General features: G+C 44.3%; 1 protein-coding gene across 1 annotated transcript in view; it reads right to left on the bottom strand.

Moving 5' to 3' along the window:
* MED14 (mediator complex subunit 14) overlaps positions 1 to 22,817 on the bottom strand; it is an 81,379-nt gene that overhangs the window by 22,878 nt on the left and 35,684 nt on the right. Inside the window, exons 17-26 of the mRNA XM_077659322.1 lie at positions 22,094 to 22,466; positions 20,117 to 20,148; positions 18,584 to 18,709; positions 15,823 to 15,899; positions 10,204 to 10,315; positions 9,571 to 9,769; positions 7,365 to 7,456; positions 7,087 to 7,239; positions 5,183 to 5,260; positions 888 to 964 (exon numbers count right to left, since the gene is read on the bottom strand). Coding sequence (XP_077515448.1) covers positions 888 to 964; positions 5,183 to 5,260; positions 7,087 to 7,239; positions 7,365 to 7,456; positions 9,571 to 9,769; positions 10,204 to 10,315; positions 15,823 to 15,899; positions 18,584 to 18,709; positions 20,117 to 20,148; positions 22,094 to 22,466 — 1,319 coding nt within the window. The remainder of the gene's footprint in view (positions 1 to 887; positions 965 to 5,182; positions 5,261 to 7,086; positions 7,240 to 7,364; positions 7,457 to 9,570; positions 9,770 to 10,203; positions 10,316 to 15,822; positions 15,900 to 18,583; positions 18,710 to 20,116; positions 20,149 to 22,093; positions 22,467 to 22,817) is intronic.

The following is a 22,817-nucleotide window of genomic DNA, read 5'->3' as shown; positions in this document are numbered from 1 at the left end:
GTAGACAAATTTTGATACTAGTAATAACATGAGGCCTCAATTTATTATTTAAATGGACAAATATTTGTTTTGGACAGAAAGAAAAAAAATGGAGCCTGAAAGGGCTAAGCAGTATATTTACAATAGAGTTCAAACTGAATGTAACCAACCACCATATAGCGAATTCCTCGATATTGCAAAGTTTCTCGATTCCCCAATACTGCCCCCATTGAAGCGTGTGTATCTGAGACCTCCATGTAACGAATGTGCACAGCACCGGCGACGCAAGGTGAGGAGTCCGTTTCATGGGGCAACAGCGAGGGAAGATTGAGAGAGGGAAATGTGGGTAGAAGCCCATGACTCCACGGTCAGTCTACGGGTGGCGGTGCGGCCGCATGCATTCTCTAGTTCAACCACGGTGCCCCCGTCTCCCCAAACTCCCACTTGTAGTGCCGTTTCGTGAGCTGTGGCATAGGTGGTGATGGCTGCTGCCGCAGTAACGATATCAGCACAATCGCAAACCATTTGTCCGCATTTATGACATAGAGTAACACTGTTTTCTGTACACATTTTCAAGGTGATTTCTCCTATATTTATTTCTTACTTTGGTTTCTGTTCTGCAGTGTCCTTTCTACTCTTCTCGTGAAAACTGCATGCAACAAAAACCTGGCTGTAACAGAAAATCTCAGACTTTTTCAATTTAGTTATAAGGTTTAAATGTAATGAGGAATTCCCTCTTACGCCTTTACTTTGAGACCTTTTTCTGCAACAACTTCACAATGCAGAATATATGAAGTATCAGTTAACTGTGAAAAATAGAAAGGAGAAATGTACAAATATAGAAAGCTGGAACTGAACTCTGGAACTGAATTCCGGCTCTGACTACAGAAATGTACCATGAAGGATACGTATTTCTATATGCAAGGCGGAGGTGAGTTGATGACTGCGGAATGATGACAAACGTCTGGACTGGAACCTGGGGCCTCTGCACAAAACAAGGAAGGAATATGATGTCAGCATAGTCAACAAGTGATATACTAATTCACAGTGGAATCATGTTACAGTGCTAATACTTGGAACATGAGTGTTTTTTTCACATTCAAAAGGAGTTTTTCCAAAGCAGTACTAACACAATTTAAACACAGTCAACTCTAGATAGTACATATACTTCAAATTGGCGAGAGGGAAGGGGGGGTGCAGAGTTCAAACTCGGCTAGGTTTTTAATGTACTTGAAGTTGACTAAGCAAAACATCAGTTGGAATAAGCTGCAAGTTCAGAAGTGAGTTTGAATTAATGAGAGTCCAATTTTATTTCATGTCGCATTCTATGTCGCAAGTGTCACTTAGCAACAGTGTTTTACCCTGTGTGGCATTTTGACAGCCTACACTAGGCTCACGCGAAACGGCGACCGGAAACCTACCAAAGCAGGATGTGCTTGGCCGCCACCGTATTCGGCAGCTTACAACATGTCGCACAAACACTGAAGCCCACATTACACATGCTTACGGGTAGTGTGAATCTTGTTGCAGCTGTTGGTGCTGTTCCATCACTGCTGCGGCACGAATGCAAACAACCAAAGGCATGAAAACGAAACTATTCCACAGCAAACGCCGTGTGGGCAGGTACGAGATGCGACAGTGTAGGTTGGCTCTGTGGCATGTTTCTGTAATCCGGGTTTGCCTTGTCGCCTGCAGCTTGAAAATGCAATTTCTAGGTTTCAAAAGATGAGGATTGTGAAGGACTAAAGCGGCTGCCACGAAAACAGTGCAGAAGCGCGCACGCGTGCCTTAACTTTGCCCGATCCACACGCCCTCCCTCTTCGCTGCTCCCTCTCTTTCACAAACAGCTGCTCAAGCAAATGGGTAAGACATTCTGTGCATGGCAGATAAAGATGCACATTTTATTTTTACACGCTTCCTGGCTACTAAGTTTCCTGGATGGGTATCCGTGGTCTTGTGAAAAGCATTAAAGTGGGTTTTACTGTACAGTGCAGTCCACTTAAAAATGATATTCAAAAAACCACAAAAACCGGTCGTTATAACTGATTATCGTTCTATCTGAACCAGCAAAAAAAAACAAACTAATAGAGCACACCTCTGTGTTTTTCCATGTATGTAGGTATTACCCCAAGAATCTAGCCACCACCACTGGCACATGTCAAAGGCGCACAGCGTCATGGCGCTCTGCCAAGTTCGCCGAGCAAGCCATTACCACCGGAGCTGCCACAAAAGGATAAATACGGTGTGATTTTATTGGCACACAGCATCTTGGCACGCTGCCAAGGTATACACTGCGGTTAGCGTGAAATGGAGGGACGCACAAAGAAAAGCCAATGCTGCGCTTTGTCTCCACCATTTTTACCCAGTTTACGAATGCACAAATGCAGTGATTGTGACCATGATAGCACTTGGTTCCCTAGACCTTACATAACGCCCCCTCACGGATTTCGCCATGCCGGTCCGTTTGCGGAGTTTTTACAACATTAGCTTCAAAGCATTTTATTTTTTATCAAACATTCGGACAAATTTTGGCGGTAAGTACCTTCCGGGCGGCTAGAATCCAAATGTTTTATCCATTATTTCACCAATTATTTTATCAATGTATACAGTTTATTTTTGCATAGAGGCAATGAGAGAATTGAGAAATCTAACGAATTTGACTGTTATAAGCGATATACTGTTATGCCTGGTATCGTTATAAGTGGTTTACACCATATTATAGTTACTTGGGCTGGCTGGTGCACATTCGAAAAGTAACACAAAACAGAACGAAGGACAGGACAGGCCCTAGTCCCACTGCTTTTCCTCTCCACTGCACTGTCTTGTATTACTTTTTGAGTCTTGCAATACCTTAATTGTTGCACTTCCTGGACATACACTGATGCAGATACACCTGTTATGAAGACTTATAATAAACTGCACATCTCCAAACAAAAACTTTAATTTTAACCCAACGTTTCGAAGCCGACTCGGCTCCTTCATCAGGGGTGACCGAGGGCGGTAGCTAGCGTCTTTAAGTATGGAGGGGAGGAGGAGCTCAAGGAACGAAAGCTGTGATGCGAAAGGCGTGGGGGAGTGTGAGGAAGAGGGGGAAGGGGGGGGGGGGGGGGAGGTTAAGGCTGTCAGTCATGTTGTCGCACTGCAGGGAGGCAGTCAAAGGCGAAAGAGCGAAGTCCCTGGGCATATACTGAAGGCAGGTTTCTTTTGTGCAGTTAATGTTGTTCGGGGTGGTTTGGATGTGCCAGGATTCCAAGAGCCTTTTTTGGTAATTTGTTTCGATAGCGAGAATGCTGGTTTCTTCGAAGCTGATTCTATGGTCTGAGTCCTCTGAATGTTCGGCTACAGGATTGCGCTCTCTTGCAAGTTGCGGACGTCATTTTTATGTTGGCGAATGCTTTCTTTGAGATTTTTGGTTTCACCGATGTAGCTTGCGTCGCAGTCGGCACAAGGAATTTTGTAGACAATGCCTTGGGCTCTTTCTCTCCGCGGCTAGTCTTTGGGAACAGGTAGGCAAAGCGCAAGTGTTTGTGGGCTTGTGCGCAACCTGGAGACCCCCTTTTTTCAGGATTCGAGCGATGGTTTCGCTAACACCTCCATCATAAGGCAGAGACGTATTTTGGTGGTGGCATTGGTCTTTGTGCATTGATTTCTTGGCACATGTTGTCGTATTTTTGAAGTTGAATGGTTTTTTGAATAGTTTTTGGGTAGCCGTTCATGATGAGTTCTTTGAATATTGTGCGCTGTTCTTTTTTTCTGTCAAGTTCTGTGCTGCAGTGTGTCTCAACTCTTCTGAACGTCTTCACCACTGATGCTTTATGGACTGTCGGGTGGTTCGAAGAGAAGTGGAGATACAGGTATGAGTGAATTGGTTTGCGGTATACGGAGAATTGAAGGGTACTGTGGTTTAGGGATGCGAGGAAGTCCGAAAACAGCAGGGAGTTTTCTTGTTCCACCTCTAGCGCGAACTGACTACCAGGTTCTACGGAGTTGAAATGAGAAAGGAAATTTTGAATCTCAGATCTTTTGATGATGCCAAAGCAGTCGTCGACATACCTGAGGAAAATCTTTGGTTTCGGGTGGAATGAGTTGAGGGCTCGTTGTTTGATGTGTTCCATGGTAAAATTGGCCATGACGACAGAGATGGAGGCTCCCATTGGCGTTCCTTTCACTTGTCGGTAAAATTCCTCATTTGACGAGAAGTATGTGTTTGATAGGCACAGCTCCACGAGGCGGCACATATCATTTACACTCAGCGGGGTTCGTGTGCCGAGTGTGTCGTCGCGTTGTAGGGAGTCTTGAGTAGCGGCCACCACAAGCTTCACGGGGATTTTTGTGAAAAGAGACACCACGTCGAAGGAGACAAGGCATTCGTCGGCCTCAGGGTGGCTTGGGACACTAGTTCGATGAAGTGACTGGAATGACGGATATGGGTCGCTGTTTTTCCTGCGATTGGGGATATGAGCGTGTGAAGGTATTCGGACAACGAGCGAAGGGGGGAACACCGGAAGTCCACAATCGGGCACAAAGGGATTTGTGGACTTTGGGCAGGCCGTAGAATGGTGGAGCCAATCCGTTGATGCTCAATAACTGAAGGTAGAGGTTTGTGGGCTTGTGCGCAACCTGTGCGGTTTATTATAAGTCTTCAAACCCAACCAGACAGGCAAATCTGTCAAAATGTTTAGTTTTCAACCTGTTATGAAGACTACTAATATCTGACAAACCTTGGAAAATCCATTATTCTCACTAAATACGTATAAAAACTGTTCTACCATGTCAGCAATGTAATCAGAGTAATGAAAAGAGGTTCACTCTCTTCTGTGAGGTTTCACAGCATTCAACAAGCAGTGCTAATGTCAGAGATCTGGCTAGTCCTGATAAATAGATCAGTGCACTAGCGGCAAGTCAGAGGTTTGTTAGCCCAGGCAATTTCAAGCTGTGTTCATGTGAGCACTGACAGATGTCCAAATGCATTCAGTGCTGCTCATAAATGACAATGAAACTTGTCGTATCGTATGAGGATGCGTGCCTTTCATTAATCATTGCATACTGGAGCAAATGACATCCGATTCCAAGACTGCAGGGTTGTAAGAGCTACTAATTAAAGTAAAAAACTTGCACTTCAGAAACGTTCGGTCAGCGCGCATTCAGTGTGTGCACACTACAAAACAGGTGTAGAGTCCGAGCAACTTGATGTAACACTTACACTGTTGATGACTCCGAGCTGGGGCGCACATGGAAGCTTGGTGAGAGACAGGAGTGGTGCATAGGTGTCTCTCAGCACCTACATCGTGAAAAACAGCTTTAGGTGTTAAAGGCATTAAACTATGTTTAAGGCAGGAACAAGGAAGAGGATATGACAAGGCAAGCAAAAATCCAGCAAACTAGGCCATCAACTACAGAAACACAGACCAAAAAACGAGCCATAACATTTTCACATTTTCTATAAACATCACACATCTTTCTAAGTAATTACAAACTGTTGTAGGAACATGATGGAATAGTGTCTTAGATTTTTTTCTCGATAAGGCAGGTGCTACAGATTAGATTCCAGCTTAAAGCAATTCAAAGCTGTAAAATGTGAAAGTGACTAAGCAGACATACAACCACAAAAACTTTTATGACACCACAGCTATGCTTTGAAATGTTAAGGTGGAATGGAACTATTTTGTCAAAAAATTTGATTTCTTAAATTTTGCAATCATCTGGTAGAGAATTTCTTTAGCTTCCAGAAAATATATTATATTTGGGTATTTGCGAATTCAAATATGTTTTTTTTTTGGTCCCTTTTCATCGCCCTGTCAATCGGAAAAGTGGGTTTTTTCAGCCACTAGGATCCTCCTGTATTCTGTCACGGGAAGTTTTGATGAATAAAAAGTTTTCAGAGGCTTTATTAGTGTTTTTCTCAAAACAACATATTTAGAGGGTTTTCTACTATTTTGGATATTAATCAATGCCATTTACATAGCTGGTACCAGAATAAATAGCCCAAGTTCATTTGTATTTTTCTGACTGAAAAAAAAAAAAAGAAACGCTCACAGGTGGAAATTTTACTGCATCGACAAAGAAAAAAAAGCATAATAAATCTAGTTTTTGTTCAAAGCGCATAATTTTGGTACCAGCTGTGTAAAAAATTGGTTGCTACTCTCAAACAAAGTTTAAACCCTCTGCAAATGGTAGAATGGTCTTGTCAATTTATGGATTTCGTTTTGCATGACCTCATTACAACTTGGACACTGTTATGCTGTCAATTAATAGTATACATTTCTGTGCACATGTTTTTTTATACGGTACTAAGCCAGTCTAGTGTTGTTTATTTTAGTTGCAAAGACCATACACTACTCTAAAAAAAAATAAGGGTGACAACATTTGCTTGTTTATCATCTTCTGAAATTTTTTTTGCAGTGAACAGGTATTCGATATTCGAAGCCATTTTTTCTTCATACGTATTCGTATTCGATTCGTATTCGAAAATTTCAATATTCGCACACCCCTAAAAATTACTGCTACTAACATTAACTGCTATTAACATAAATATTGCGGTGACATCTAAACTGTGGCGGATTTTCAGTGCGATCACGCAATCTTTGTAGGCCACCTTGACGGCAGCGAAGAGCGTGCCATGAACTCAAGTGGCAACTATGAGGTAAAAATAGCTATGCCTGTCCAAGCCAGTCCAGCCTACTGGCTCCGTTTAAATCCAAAACAGCACCTTTCATTGAGGGGAAAAGCAGGTTGGCTATGACAGTTGTGCCCACTCGTGCCTATATTAGGTCAAAGAAATGAACTTTCGGTCAAAAAAAAAAAAAACAATATCCACAGTATTGATGCCACTTATTTTCGTATAAAAAATGTAATGTTACAACTCCTAAAGGTCACAAATATCAGTCATGAATATGTACACGTTTCTTATGAGCTTTGTGACGGTCCCTCAACAAAGTCCGAAATGTTGTGATTGGCTACTGTACAGTACAGTCTGCCTCTGCTTAATGTATTCAATTATAACATGAAACATAACTTTTCGCTTGAATTTTTCAAAACAAACTTTCAATGCATTAGCACAAACACTAATGTGATGCACTGCCAGACGCAGCACATATACATACACACCTCAACCAGGGTGGCCACAGAACGGTGCTGGTTGAACTCGTGCTGCAGCTGGGGTGCCACTACAGTGTGCGGGTTGCTTGCCGAAGCAGTGTGGCCCACCACACCAAAGGCCAGGTGGAAGCGTTTTTCTGAGGGACGCCAGTAAATGGTCACCTGCATAGAAATGCCGCCACGGGAAAGCACTTTTAAAACAGAAAAACAGAAAGAAAGAGAGCAAAGGAACTGTCAAAAAGGAAGAGAGAAATTATCTCATCCAAATCCCACATATGGTCACTTACAGTGCTAGCCTTGTTCATGCCATAACCGAGGACCAACTTCTTGTACGTGAAGGACTTGATGTCCACGATGGACATTAGGGTGTTGTGCTGGTCTGAAAAAAACAGAAGAAAATACATCTCGCTGTCACAGCTGGCCTAATGAAAGGGTAAGATCAAGAGTAAGGCAAAAGGTGCAAAACCGAAGAAAAATGTTCAATAAAAGCAACCATATTACAGAGGAATGCTTGGCTAAACAACAAACCAATTTCGGAATGTAGCATCGCAGTAGTTTTTTGCAGGGAACAGGGAAATTTGAGGTGTGTGGATACTGAAATTTTCGAATACGAATATGAAGGAAAAATTGCTTTAAATATCGATTAGAATATCAAATCAGTATCAAAAAATTATATTTCAGAAAATGATAAACAGGCAAATGCTGTTGCTCTTATTTTTTTTTTTTTTTCAAAATAGTGTATGGCCTTTGCAACTGAAATTAACAGAACTAGACACAGCACCATATAAAAAAAAAGTAAGATGGGCACAGAAATGTATGCTACTTGATAAGACAGCATAACAGTATCCAACTTGTAATGTAGTCCCACAAAATGAAGTCTACAATATGACACATGAAGCAAATGAAAACAACACGATGGCTAGTAAAGCTTCATTAATTTAGAATTCAAGGGACAGAAAGAAATGCTCGGATTATCCAAACGTCTGTTTATAAATTTCCCGTGCCGCCCCCCCCCCCCCCCCCCAAAAAAAAATATTGCCAAAGAAACTGCCAAAAATGCAAAAATGCAATGAAGCCTGACAAGGAGGCTCCATCACACAAACACTGAAAAGCGCGCAGTTTCGGTGTGTTGGAAAAACAATGCGGACATAAGCGAGGGGAACGCACAATGGCGTCGGAAGAGTGAGATTGCTTCTAAAAAGAAAAAGAAACAACCAGCGACACGGCAGTCTGTGTCCAAAGGTGGCTTGGAGCTGAGTTCAGACAACAGGCAAACGCGCGAGCCAAAACCTGCCATGTCTGCGGGTGAGTGGCGAAGCTCAGGAACCGAAAATATGCGGCCCCTAGCGACAGAGACCCTCAGATCATTGTCACGCCTGCCGTTACGCCCATTTAAGAGGTGCGCGGGTTACATAAAATGCACCATGCAACAGGCGGGATTTTTACACGATCACTTGCACTGTTGTGACATCTCGACTCATTCCCTCAAAAGCCTCATAAAAATCCGCAAGTGGGCTTTCCCACATATCACAGTTGAGCAAAACGAGACGTGCTAGAAGAGTTATGAAGGCGCCAGGACGAATGCCACAGGTGTAGCCATTAAGTATGTAATGCATTATGGAAGGATAAAAATATATTTAAAAAAAAAAAACAAGATTTCTCGTCACTGATTGAAGCGAATGGCTGGCCATCTAAGTTTCCCCAGGCTTCCTATGTGGGAAAGCCCCCTTGTGGAATTTTGCATGATGTCAAGCTTAGCAGCATCCATGCAATAAAAAATGGAGAAAACAAACAAAAGCTTTTTGTTTTCGTGGCACTTTAAACACAATTATCGGATAATCTGCCCAGATACTGTGTTTTTGCGTCGGTTGAATGTGTGAATGTCGGCTCGGTATACGATCACTGGCAAGTATTCAGAAATTCCTCAATATCAATTTCTTGAATACAAACATGAAACGAGTATCAAACATATTCAATTCGTATTCAAAATTTCAAATATCTGCACACCCCTGGCGGAAATGATATGGGTCAGCTCTTTTCATGTATAGGTGTCTGCATAGGTGTCTACAGAAACTTTAGGATTATGTGTCTACACAAGCACTTGGAACATGGAACACACAAAAAAGCTGGTTTATTTCTGCCAGGCAGCGCAGACAACATTGGTAAATGCACTGTGCAAGCGACCGAAGGAAGAGTAAGACACGCTGCAAATTTCCTGCCTGTGTGCTTGGACTGCCAAGAAATTAAACTTTCTTGCAGCTCCCATGCTCAAAAACCTCTGCAGGCACCTGTACATATTACACGATGCAATGGGCAAAACAGAAATGTTCAGCTTTCGCCTCTCTGCAGCAAATGCTGCAAAGTGCAGACATCAATGCATGCAAGCGTGTTTTTAAGGTTAATGAAGTGGACAGAGGAAGTACTCACTGCAGCCAGCTTAGAAAGCACACAAAAAAGCATCAAACAGTGTTGGCAGCCAACCCATGCACTTGCCTAGGCGAAGGGCCTGAGCAAACCGCAGCACCACGCCATAGAGGTGGCCAATGGTGTTCCAGTCCTGCAGCATCTCCTCAACCATGGAGGCTACCTGGGCAGGTGTGCCAGCTCCAAAGTCATACATGAAACACACAGGCCGCCGGGGGCCCCGCTCCTTGGCCGACTGGCTCGACAATGGGCAGCTGCAGAACACGAACTGCACAGAAAAGGAGGAGAGCACAGGTCAACTGACCATAACCACTAACCACCACCATATGACCCAAGCACTGCCTTATTCACTATACACACCCCAGCAACCAGTGGCCCTACAAGTGACACATAGAACTCCAGAGCTGTCCTTGTCACAGAATGTCACATGACACAGTATATAATTGCGTACGTGCTGAAGAGACATGTAATGACATGACAATTACATCTGTTTAAAATTGAAAGTAAAATCTGACTGCAATCTGTTTAAATTTATCCAAAACCTATTAATTTAAAACCTAGCCATATGAGCAGTTTAAAACTGACCATGCAGCTGCAGCGGCACTATCTATTATTAATTGATTAGGAAACATTTTGCAGATGACATGCAAGATGCTCTGCACAAAAAAAACTAAATAAAAGTAAGGGATCAACTGCATTCACCTCAGCTAACCAAGCCTTTATGCCCTTGACTTGAAGCCTCAGTGTACAGCTCAAAGTGGCTGCCTGCAGAGCTGCCGCCGTCTCTTTCTCCCAGTCTTCACCCACGGGCATCCTGCAATACCAGCCAAGAAATTACACAGCGTGCTGCAGTAATAATGAACCATCCATAAGTTGTAAGGCATAATACAGCATGCAACTCTACAGCAAACAGGAACATGAGCTAAAATGAGCAGCAAAATAAGCCAAGCAAATACATACTGTATATACTCATGTATAACTCGCACTTTTTTTCATCAAATTGTCTCAGGTGCGGGTTATATACGAATCAGGCCTATAGCTACACATTAACACACTGTGGCGCCACTGCGAATACTGTGTCAGATAATTAAAAGCCTGGTGATAGATACGAACATTTTATTTCACCATTCATCGCTGCTTTCAGCTAATCGCCGTCGGACGAGCACGGCTCATCGGCACTCTCACTGCTGTTGGACGAGTTCGCCTCATTGGCATGCTCCCAAAGCTGGTCGTCCTCTGTGCCGTCCATGGCGTTTGACAGCCTCGAGACTCTAAAACTCTTTGAGATAGTGTCCACCTACAATGAACGCCACGCGTGCAGGGTACAAGCGCACATTGGCTGGAGGAACTCGCTTCAGCCGCCCTTGTTTCGTGGTTGCCCACAGCCATCCATTCAGTGTAGAACCGTCGAAATTCTGTCTTGAATGGCCAGTTAATGCAAACATCGAGCGGCTGCAGCATGCTTGTCAGGCCACCAGGAATTACAGCCAAGTCCGCTCAGCAGTCTGCCAGAAAAGTCTTCACTTGGCCTGTTAGCTGCCCTCTATGGCTGTCGAGCACAAGAAGGGCTTTGCGGCGTAGCAGGCCTCCTAGTCGGTTTTGCCACACTGCTTTAGCCCAGTCTATAACCAATTCAGCGGATATCCAATATATTTCTTGCACTCTGACTACGATACCCTGGGGTAACTTATCTCTTGGCAAAGTCTTTCTCTTAAAGACAATGTAGGGTGGAAGCTTCCACTGTGCAATTTTTCAGGGGCATCGAACCAGACCTATCTGCGAGAAGTTGTACTCATGTTCCCTCCGAAGCGCGTTGACAAAGTGATGAAACTTCATTATTTGGTTCTCGTATTCGGCTGGCGGCTTCTGGCACAATGTCGTATGACGACGGATGGAGAGTTGGTGCCGTTTCATAAAACGATGAAACCGCCCTCGACTGGCTCTGAAGTCCGCAGGACGAATGTTCATGTGCCGAGTGATAGCAATTGCTTTCATGCAGATCATTTCCGTAGGCACCGCGGGGCCGTTGCTCCTAGTAGTGTAAACATACTCGACGAGGTCCTCTTCAAGTTTTGGAAACTTGCACCGCTTCCCACAGAAAGCCTTTCGGGTTTGGGTAGCCTCGGCAAGGTCTTGCATTTGCACGCACCAGCAGCGAACAAACCTTTCTTCGACGTAAAACTTGCGCCTGGCCTCCCATTTACCGTGTTCCTCAGCATATTTTGCCACTTGAAGTTTGAAGCCTGCAGTGTAGGACCATCTGAACTTGCCCACCGCTTTTTGTTCACGTTCAAAAGCATGCAGCCTGCCACATGATGGCACACACAACACAACAGATTCCACAAGCAGTCCACACACTTCCGAACGAAGCACCGAATAACAAAGACCAAATGGCACTCAGCAAGGCGCCGTGAAAACAGAAAAGAGAAAGTCGCGGAAACGTCGTTTTGCACAGCAATGATGATAATGAATACAGTGTGGGAAAAACTAACTGGCACCATCTTGTAGCACTTTGTGGGACTAGGCGCACTTTTGGCGCCTTTTAGTTAGTTTTCTTTATCAATTTTTTTGCGACCGAAACTGGGGGGTGCGGGCTATACACGATGGCGGCTTATACACGAGTATATACGGTATACAGTAAAATTTGTTACTTTGACCCCCGTTAATTTGGAAATCCAGACAGGTAATTCAGACTGCCGGAGTGGTCCTGGTCAATGCCTATGTAAGTCTGTGGCATTGGACACTTGTTAATTCAGAGGCTCGTTAAAGAGGCAATGATATGATTTTGATGGGCCTACAGTCAAGCCCACATATAACGGCACCACTTAAGACGAACTTTCGCTTATAACGAACAAGACCTCCGCGACTGTCAAAATATATATTGTTTCAGTGGCACAAAATCACACATGTAGAGAACGTCATTAAGCCCTGCCTCCAACCCCTTTGTGTGCCCGGCACGCGGCATGTTTTCTCGAGACTCATCGCAGGCCAACTGCCCGCCCCGTTTCGCGCCGCTCTTGAGCAACCCCGCCGACGCGCCTTCCAACATCGCCCTCCTGCCCCTCCTCGCAGCTCCGCTCCCCTCTCCTCACTCTCTTGCAAATCCGCGCGTGGCCTCCGCGATCAACTGCACCGATCGCGGAGGCCATGCTCCATGAAGCAGGCCTTCCGTGAGAGCCAAGAGGTGGCTGCACTGACGCTCACGGACACCCCTCATTGGTCTCTCCACTGGCGCTGTGTGTCTGTACCTTTAGCTTGATTGGCTCGACTGCCGCCTGTGCACGTTGCACGTCTACCTCATTGCGCGCTTTTGTCACTCTTGTTGCGGTGTGGACGTTTCGATGGCTTCGTTCAAATCTCGGGCCCTGGTTGTAATTCGGGATGGCGGACGGGAACACCGTGGCCATTTTCATTGTATTCAGCGGTAGAGATGATGAAAGCGGCCTAGGCGGAGGTGACGGCCACTGGCGAGCGGAACTGCTTCCGCAAGGCCGGCTTCGTCGACACAGTGTCTAATGCCTACCCTGATGCTTCGGAAGACGACCAGGCCAGCGGCGATTTGTGGCAGCGCGTCGTCGACTCCGACATGGGGGTCATGACATTGGTTGGAATGATTTTATTTCTGTCGATGACGACGCCGACACTGTGGAACCGTGCATGGACGAGGGCATCGTTTCTGGAGTGCGGGACCAGAGTGATGCAGAGGAATCAGATGAGGATGAAACTTTGGAGCCAGCACCCATAAGCGCGCCTGTAGCAATGAGCTACATAGAGAGCCTCAGACAGCTTGTCTATGCCAAGGGCCTTGGCGATGGCACGCTTCTGCTAACTGGAAACCTCCCTCATCGGATCTGTGCTGTAGAAACAGACGTCCATCACGGACTTTTTCGCAAAGAAAAAAGTTTGTGTTTTTACAAGCAACTGTGTTTAAAGCTGTGGTCCACTTACTACGAACTTCGGGATATAACGAACGGACACTGCGTGACGCTCATATTCGTTATAAGCGGGCTCGACTGTATTATAGTGCAACAGATCAGTAGAGGTGGTCTTCGCGGTTATTCGAGTCAAATTTGAATGCTCTGCTTGGACCCTAAATTTAGATTGAATTTTTAAAAATCGCTGCTCGCAGTAGCTCGCTACCGATCACAGCGATGCACCTCACCGTGTGTCCCCTTCCCTGATGACGTAAGTGGGCAGATGGGGCGAGCTTGATGGCTGGCTCTTCTGCCCACTGACGCCATCGGGGTAGGGAACGAGCAGTGAGGCGCGTCGCCCTAGTCGGTTGCAAGCTACTGTGAGCAGCGGTCTTTAAAATGATTTTTAAATTACAGCGTCCACGCAGAGCTTCAAATTTAACTTGAATACTCACAAAGACCGCCTCTACAGACCTGTTGCACTAGAATATACCTATCAAAATCATTTCAGGGTCCCTTTAATTCGGATGCAGCTGGCCTCATACTGGATAATTCGGACGGGCTCCCAAGAGAGAGCCGTATTGAGGCTTGACTGGCACGGCATGAAAGCACGATTTGCACAGTGCAGCATTGCCTGCAATCCTCTGCCGTGCGTGTAATGGCCAGCATGATGATCACACGCTGCCGTTGCTGAAAAATAGTGCAGTCACACAGTTTCAGTTTAGTGTTTCTGAGATTTGTGCCAGCCCCTGGTGACGGCGGCTTTCAGCCACGCACCACCTATCCATCTATTCAGGCACAGCTACATTCCTTTTCTGTTTAGGACATCAATTGGCACATCGCTGGTCTCTTCTGTTTCTTTGTGCTTGTAACGTGCTGTTCATATTTTGTGCAGCGGAGCCTCCTCACTTGCGACAACTTTTTTGAGATGGCTTCACTGGCCACACTGCTACCACACCACACCACGAAAGAGGCCACAAAGGCCTTTACCATTTTGGAGCAGCTCCATTTCAATAATTCCAGCAGTGTGCGCGCAGTAAAGCAATTGACAGAACTCTGGAAAACTGTCGTACCGATGCAGGTTTCATAACTTTACACTTTACTATGATGCAAGGGTTTATGGCAGCATTTTGAGGGTCATTCAATTATTCAAATGGTTTTTCCAATCTCTTGAAGTTCAAATTACCGAGTCCTCACTAAAATCGGTTATACACGTCAGCTTAGCTATTTCTCTCAAGCAGATAAAAAACAATCATCTTAAAACACTAAAGAAGCTTACCAAGTCTAAGACCACTATGAAAATGAAGCTGTCATAAAACTGTTGATTTTTGTTCGCTTTTTGCAATCTTGTAAAAAGTTTTAGCGCAAACAGATGCCAACCACAAGAAAGACGACACACACACACAAGTGCTTCTTCATGCATGTAGTCTATTTTGAGGTCTGTGTCTGTTTGCACTAAACCTTTCTACCCAAAAAGAAGCATTAACAAAGCTCTTTGCAATGGCTTATTGAAACAGTCACCTTCTTCTCATATAAAGTGTAATTTCTAGAGTTGTGCTAATATTCAAAAGTTCCGAAAATTGAAGTGAATAATGCGGTATTCGATTCGGGCCTAGAAGTAAATAGCAATATTCGAAAACCTCTAATGTTTCCTTTCGAAGTTCGAGAATTCAGGAAAATAAGCTGCTGGAAGGAGCAGTCAATGTTCTTATGCACGCTCCGACACTCTGGCGCGATCGCACCACTCCGGATGTCGGCACAAGTTGTGCATACGGCATAATGGACACTTTACACACTCGTCCTTAGATGGATATGTGGTTCGGAATGCTGCCGAGGAGGCCGCGAGATGGGACAAACTGCAGATGCGAAAGCTTCGATTTCCGGCAAATGCTTCTGAGGGCTCTCTCCTCCACATTCCACGCTGTCAGGCCACTTTCCAAATAAGGCTTCCTATAAAATAAACCAAAAAATTCCGGTGACAGAGATATGCTCCTGTTTACAGTCCATGCTAAAAGCAATTAAACTCTGAACATTTGTGCACTTGTTTTTTTCAGCACAATCTTGCTGTACCAAACCCAATCGCAAACATCTGCATTCTCCAGGACCACTCCACCACCATTAGTAGCTTGTATGGGTGTGAATAAGTCTGCACAGTGAAGAGAAGGCAGAAAAGTCATGCTGCCTATACTTGGTGCTTTGGTTTTGATTTTCACTACATTTTGCGCACTCCAGCAGCTGCAACAAATTTTTTTTTTGCAAGTTAAAAGCAAGAACATCATACTGTTTGGAATGAAGTCCTTTCCAAAGCATATGCAAAAAATTTGGCAAGAATTAATTCGCAGCCCAAAGTAATGCAGTTAGCTTTTAGCCTGGCAGAACATGGTACAGTCATCTTTGCAGCACTCACTGTACAATCTTGACCAAGAAGTTTGTCCCATTGGCTTCAATCTGCATGCCCTGGTGACAGATATTTCTCTTGTTCAGCTGCAAACAGAAACCAACAAGCAAGACCAGGTATCAGGCACAATGTGGATACTATTGCTTCATCACTAAGGACCACCTGTCATTAAAGCTAGAATTGTACATAGGGGAGCTTAAAGGAACACTGAGACAACGCTATCAAGTTTTTTTTTTTGTTAGTAACATCCGATAGATCAGCATTTTGTGGCTTTGTTGCCACTTGTCCAGCAGCAAAAGGTGCCTTTATTGCTAAGAGATTTGGATTCAAAGTTGAAAAACTTTTTACCGCTGCTACGAATCAAGCTCGGGACTCTCTGATGATGAAATAGGACAACAGTGACATAAAGCGGCGGAAACAAAAATGAGGACTCCGTGATTGCTAGCACCGAGCGCTGCGCTCCCGCCTAGAAGCAGCCAAAATGAAAACTACTGCCGGACAGGCGTTGAAGGCCTTTATCAGCCGTCGTCGCTTCATTTACGTTTGCACCACAGTTACGATGGATCCTGTTCCCGATTCCGACAACAAAGTATTCGCAAAGAACTGCGGCCTGCATTCAGCGACCTCAACCCCATACAGCGTGTGATGCTTTTGAGGGCTGAGGTGGCTGGTCTGGCAAGAAAGTCCTAATGCCGAGGAGTCGGCAGGGTCGCTGTTACCGCCGAGCCACTGTCATGACTGATGTGTAGCGACTGGTACATGCAGGCATATTTAAATTTGGTAATAATAGTCCTCAAAGAGCTGGTTATGCAGCCCAGCATCTTGGTACGTTGACAATGCGAACATGCCGAGCAGTGCATTCGCTAACGTGCAGGTGCATTGAACGTTGGCTATACATAGCTCTTTTTAGTTGTTGCAGTTGCGTGTCGTTGTACGAACAACATCCAAGGAGCACTTAGAGGCACTTGGAGGTCGTCTGCTGCTTTTGCCCTTGTAAATCGAGGCGCATAACGAAACCATGCAGACATGCATAGCCACGAAGCACACCAAAACATGCCAAAAATCAGCTGGCCGCCTGTAGCACCACCAATTGCAGGTTTTCTTTGACTTCCAACATTCAGGTTGTCTTTTTTCCATCTTCCTCGTGTGATAAAAATGCACTAGTGGTTTCAAAACCAAACTTATATCCTTCAATATCGATCAAACACTTAACCTTCATGCACGTTTGTCAGCCTCAGAGATCTTTGGGGTGTTTTCTCCTATTTCATCATCACGCTTGTACGTGAGAGATTCACCTGTTGCAGAGATGCCTGTATTTTAGTTCTTGCTCTTTTCTACCTAACGAGAGCTCTGTTTTCTGAAAGAGTGGTGTTTCTATATCTATACTCCTCAGAGTCCCCTCTCGAAGCGACACATGGGCCGTAATGAAAGGCTCCAAGCTATTTCCCCCTTGGGATTCTTAACATGCAGTGACATCACACAGCACACAGGTGTTTTTGCTTTTCACCTCCATCAAAATGTGGCCGCCACAGCCAGAACTTTATCTCGTGACCATGGGATCAGCAGCCAAACACGAAGGCCACTGAGCCACTGCGCTAATTTGTTAAGCTGCCTCCCAAAATGCTTTTTAGTTTTACCCTGAATGGACTGCAGCAATGCAAACACAGCCAGTGACTGTATATAGAGTGCACCGTCTGGCAGTTGGGCTGCATATAAGTTAAAATGGGCCTAAGCAGTGATTAATAATACACAGCAAACAGACAAGTAACCATATAAACAGGGGCTGCCTCAGTGCCAGGCGAATCCAGTAGTATGCCAGTGCTTCTTTTGTCCTTCACCACCACCCTGTTTTAGTCATGAAACACCAGCATAACTGCAAAGCATAAAAATACCTTCATGCAAAGCATCAGCATCAATAAGAGTGACCCTCAGTGCAGGCATGGTAAAGGGCAAAACCAAACAAAGATGACATTTATACAGAGTGTTTCAATGAAGCCTGCCAGTAGTAGTACTTAAAGAGAAAGGCCTGCTGACATACAGAGGACTTTACTTAGTTCAAACTCTCTAATTTAGAACTGATGGCTTATTCAATCAAACTGAAGGTTCAAGCTGACACTCAGGTCCTGTTCACATCAAGTACATTGAAAAGGCTCCTGCTAATTCAAGCTCCGCATAATTCAAACAAATTTTTCAATCCCCTTCACGCTTTAATCATCGGGAATAAACTGTATAAATTTGGTAGTGGAGATCAGAAATCACATAAATCATGTTATATCAAGTAAGCTGGTTAACTAAGTTCTAGGAGTTAACCTGTTAGGTGCTTGGTTGTAATTGGAAACTTGTAGCAGACTGTAGTATAGTACAAAAGCCATATCAGTTTTTAAAATTTGAAAAAATGCAATTTTGCTTGTTGCTGAGGCACAATCAATTTTGGTTCGCCTGGCACACCAAATCAAACTGCACCCCTACTATGCATGTGCGGCCACATCTACAAGCAAATGTCACTTGGAGCATGCATCATTTGGCCCGGGCTGTTGGGGACTGGCGCAAAAAGCAGCAGTCTGGGTGAGACAGCAAAGGTGACGTGATCATGCAGCATCGAGTGCGGTTCGAGTGCACCACTGTGACAGCTTCTACACACTGTGCTCATGGCTTCGCTATGCTCAGCCTAGGCCCCAAGCATAGCAGTAGCAGAAAAACAAGAAGCATAATTTAGATTCATTGCACCACTGTGGCAAAATAGACTAAAGACAGCGGCCGACCCACTCACCTCCACAGCAAGGGTACCAAAGGGAATGCGGTCATCACAGAAGGCCACCACGTGAGCCAGCTCACTGATGAAGTAGCCAGAGTAGCGAGGCTGCTTGGCCAGCGTCTCACTGGAAGCCGAGACAAGCTGTGCCCAAGATAAAAACAGGAAACAGCAATAACATGATTCCGGAAATCAACTACAGCTACGCTAAGGAAGAAAACAAAGGTGCTATGAACTGTTTTAATAAGAGTTCAAAGCACTTTTAAGATGCCTCGCATGCAGAAATTCTCCACTCTGTTTCCTATCAATACCGGTGTGCAACGACTACCATTCGTCATCTAGAGAGTGTGAGGTTTTATGGTTTATGGTTTACAGGGGGGTTTAACATCCCAAAGCAGCTCAGGCTATGAAAGACGCCGTAGTGAAGTGTTCCGGAAATTTTGATCACCTGGGGTTCTTTGACGTGCGCTGACATCGCACAGTACACGAGCCTCTAGAATTTCACCTCCATCAAAATTAGACCACCACGACTGGAATCGAGCCCACGTCTTTCGGGCCAGCAGCCAAGCGCCATAACCACTGAGCCACCGCGGCGGCCCACAAAAAAGTGTGAGGCACTTCCTTAAGCCAATGCAAGTATATGTGGCAGAAATCAGTGTCCAGGGCAAATTATTATTAAGATATAGGATGAGCCATAAAATGGCTTTCCTTCTGCAGCTTTCTGCTGTCTTTTCAGAGGGAAGCAATATGAGCAAAATGTTCAAGTCACAGTGGTAAAGCCCCGTACCTCGCTGGCACCAACACAGTCTAAGTTGGAGCCAGTTACTCATCTCTAAGTGGATGCTCCAACCACAACCACTGGTTGCCTTTCCAGCCATAAAAAAGCCTCCGAAATTTTTAGTGTGTGCACTCCTTTTTACAAACAAAGATCCACCTGAGGCACCTGTGAGCCAGATGATTAACACTGTACAGCATAACATTCTAAGCCAGGGGATCTTTCAAAAGGTGCTAAGGAACCCCATACGTCCTGGCTTCCATCCCTTCCAACCCAACACACAAGCAAAAAGGAGCATGCAGTCACACAGCGCTAGAAGAAATGCCCAAATTCAATTACCAATGACCGGCTGACCGATGCACCAGACTGCAGTGAGCATTTACAGAGCGATTACTCATGCAATAAAGCAGGCAAAGGAAACGTGGGTTTGCGGCATGCATGGATTTAGGTTCTCAAGGAACATCACAAAGCACTCCAAAGAACCCTGGGGTTCCAACAAACCCTGGGGTTCCATGGAACCCAGTTTGAGAATACCTGGTTTACACACTTGCTGAACTTTCAGGAACCACTGCTCTAAATTCCAATGGGCACAATTTTATGAATAAATGAAGAAAAAAAACAATTACTGACGAAATAAAAGTGTGTGAATAAAAAGTGGTGCCATGACATGTCACAGAAAGGAATGTCCTTGAATGCTCAACGGAATTAAGAAAAATAATAGAGGAGGGGAATTAGGTTATTCCACATTTCTTTCTGAAGGATAAAGCATACCTCACCTTCCTCTTTCCACCAGCAGAGAGCAAGGACACTGAAAAACAGTTAAAACAATGCCTCAACTTTTCTGCACTAAAACATCGCAAAAAACAGAAATTCACAGCTAAAAATGTTTCAGTAGCTTAAAAATTAATACATTTTTACATACCAACGCTATGAGGAATGTAACGATAAATGGCCTTAGGTTTATTTCAACCAGCTGCAGTACTTTACTCTTTCATTACCATGAAAACAGTGACTGTTTTTGATAGGACTGAGAGATTTTTTTTTCCTGCAAACTTTGTTACAGCCGTAACTTCATTATAGCCCGCATTGGCCGAGCTTGCAAGGGGAATCATCATCCCTTCGATATATCCATTAATTTGTTACAAACTATTTCGTTATAATAAGGTTCGGCTATCTTTTTGAGAAAAAATATTTTTAAAATTCTACAATGTACAAAATGCTTTAAACTTGTTTATAAATTAACCGCTAAAGGTTACAAATTATAACTCAAAAACCTTTTGAGCTAGAAAAAGTTTTTCAAGACTACGCGAAAAAGGGGTGTTTTCAGTGTATCCTTGACGTAAATTTTTTTTTGCAAGCAAAAAATTTTCAGAATATAATATGATGTACCAAAATATACCCTAATAAATGTGGTTTTCAACATTATGGCTTTAAACAAATAAGTATATCCGCTAAAACGTTTGTGATGATCAACTAACATGAAAATTAGAAAACAAGGTAAGCAAACACTTTTAAAAGCTGCGAATGTTTGTTTTTGCAAGAGCCTATTTATGCAAAAAATTGAAAAAATTGACCTATTTGGAATAGAAAAAAAAATTTTAAGCGCTTGATCAGTATGCCACAAGACAAAACAGTTCCGTGATTGATGTGAAACACAAGTAGGCATCGCATGTGAGGCTGTATACATTTGTCTTATGCTCTATTTTGTTGTCCTGGTAGTATTTTCTGCAGTTTCAATGCATTTCTTTTCTCTCAGGTTTGTGCTGGACACTTGAGAGTGGTGGAGCTGGAGAAGCATTAACTGGTGCTGCGTACCCAATTTCCAAGAGCTGTTGAACCAAATTCATTCTGAAACCTGGCTGATCAATACCACAGCGACTAGAAAGCTCTGATAATCAGAGTCACTGCTACTTGAGGGATCAAAAAAATCTGATGCAGATGCTGCAGAATCATGCACACCAGGATTTTTCTGAGCACACGACATCCCCGAGATTGACGACATGCTTTGCGCACACTATGCCAAAACATCAACTTCACAGGCGTTTAAAAAATTTCCCCATTGCAGGAAAAAATACCGACAACACAGCAAACGAAAATACAGTGCCTAAAAGTCCGTGACAAAACTGGCAGAACTGAAACTGTGGTTCGAATCCATCGAACACCGGTGATCGATACAGAGAGGTGTGGTAGCGAAAGAGTTAGAATGTGCCAATTCTGTCCCAATCAAATTGCATCTGTTGCAGCTGGGGTAAAACTCACAAACTCACACTCAACAGTACAACAGTACAGCCACTAAGGTACTATGGAGGGTAAATTAGCAATTTATGTCATTTGCTTTAACCTGCAAATTAATTCAAAGTTCATAGCCAATACAATATTTACACACTTAATTTTTTCACAAGAAAGTAGCGTTTGTAAATTTATTTTTAAAAAAAAACTAGCTCCCCGACTTAATGCTCTTTAAAGGGGCTAAGAAATGACACAAATAGATGCAAACATGTATATCCACTGTCAAAATTTTGTGGAATGAACCTTTCCAAAAAAAAACTGTGTCTTTTCTGCATCCAGAGCACTTTTTTTCAGGTATAAATAGTGTACTACGTCATTCGCACGCTCAGAATCAGGTTGCATATATCATTTCAAGGCTGCGTGCAAAGAAAGCGACAAAAAAAAAAATTTCACTTATGCTGTGTTTCACAAATTTTTGACTGTGTACCCCCAAGTTTGCACAGAAGTGATAGAACAGGCCTCACTATCAATCTTAGTGCAGGGTCCATGCACGATGGCGAAAGTGTCCAGCTGGAGAAAGTTGCCTGCCCTCAGAAATGCCTTGGGCAGTTCCGTCTCCAGTGCTGAGCCCTCTTCAGAGCCCCTGCCACCAGGGCCAGCTGTAGGTACTGTGGAGGCAGAGGTTGCAGCAGTCGTGCTGCTCCCGGATTGGCTCAGGGGTGTCGAGGCTCCCGACGGCGTTGCAGCTCCTCCCACCACGCTGCTGGCTGAAGATGGTGCTCCACCATTGACTACACTTGCATCTTCATCTGGTAAAGCCTGTGGCTGCACTGTCATCAGGTAGTAGGTCTGCACAATCTCCAGCGGGTCTCCGGGGCTCTCCTTCAAGTCCACCACCTGTTGGTGCACAAGAAGGCAGGCTGGAGTTCAAACAGTATGACATGGGCTGCCTGACGGACTTCTTCTTTTGATTCCCACTCAAAAATTATCCCTAGCAGTCTTTCCCTGCTCTTCATCAGTTTACAACAAAAAGCCACAGGACAGGCACCCAACCAAACCTAGCCTAACAAACTTGCCACCTGCGGCCTTGACGCAACTTCTGCGGGAAGATGACAGCATGCAACATAGTCAATATGCCACACATAAGATCCTACAGTACTGCGGTGGTACATATTCAAATAACCTTCTGGATCGAAGCACCACCATAAACCACAGCAATTAGAGCAAACCTAGCCAGAGCCACTGGCT

The sequence above is a fragment of the Amblyomma americanum genome, chromosome 3, assembly GCF_052857255.1.
Source record: "Amblyomma americanum isolate KBUSLIRL-KWMA chromosome 3, ASM5285725v1, whole genome shotgun sequence".
NCBI classification, from domain to species: domain Eukaryota; kingdom Metazoa; phylum Arthropoda; class Arachnida; order Ixodida; family Ixodidae; genus Amblyomma; species Amblyomma americanum.
This window is presented reverse-complemented; position numbering and strand designations above follow the sequence as displayed.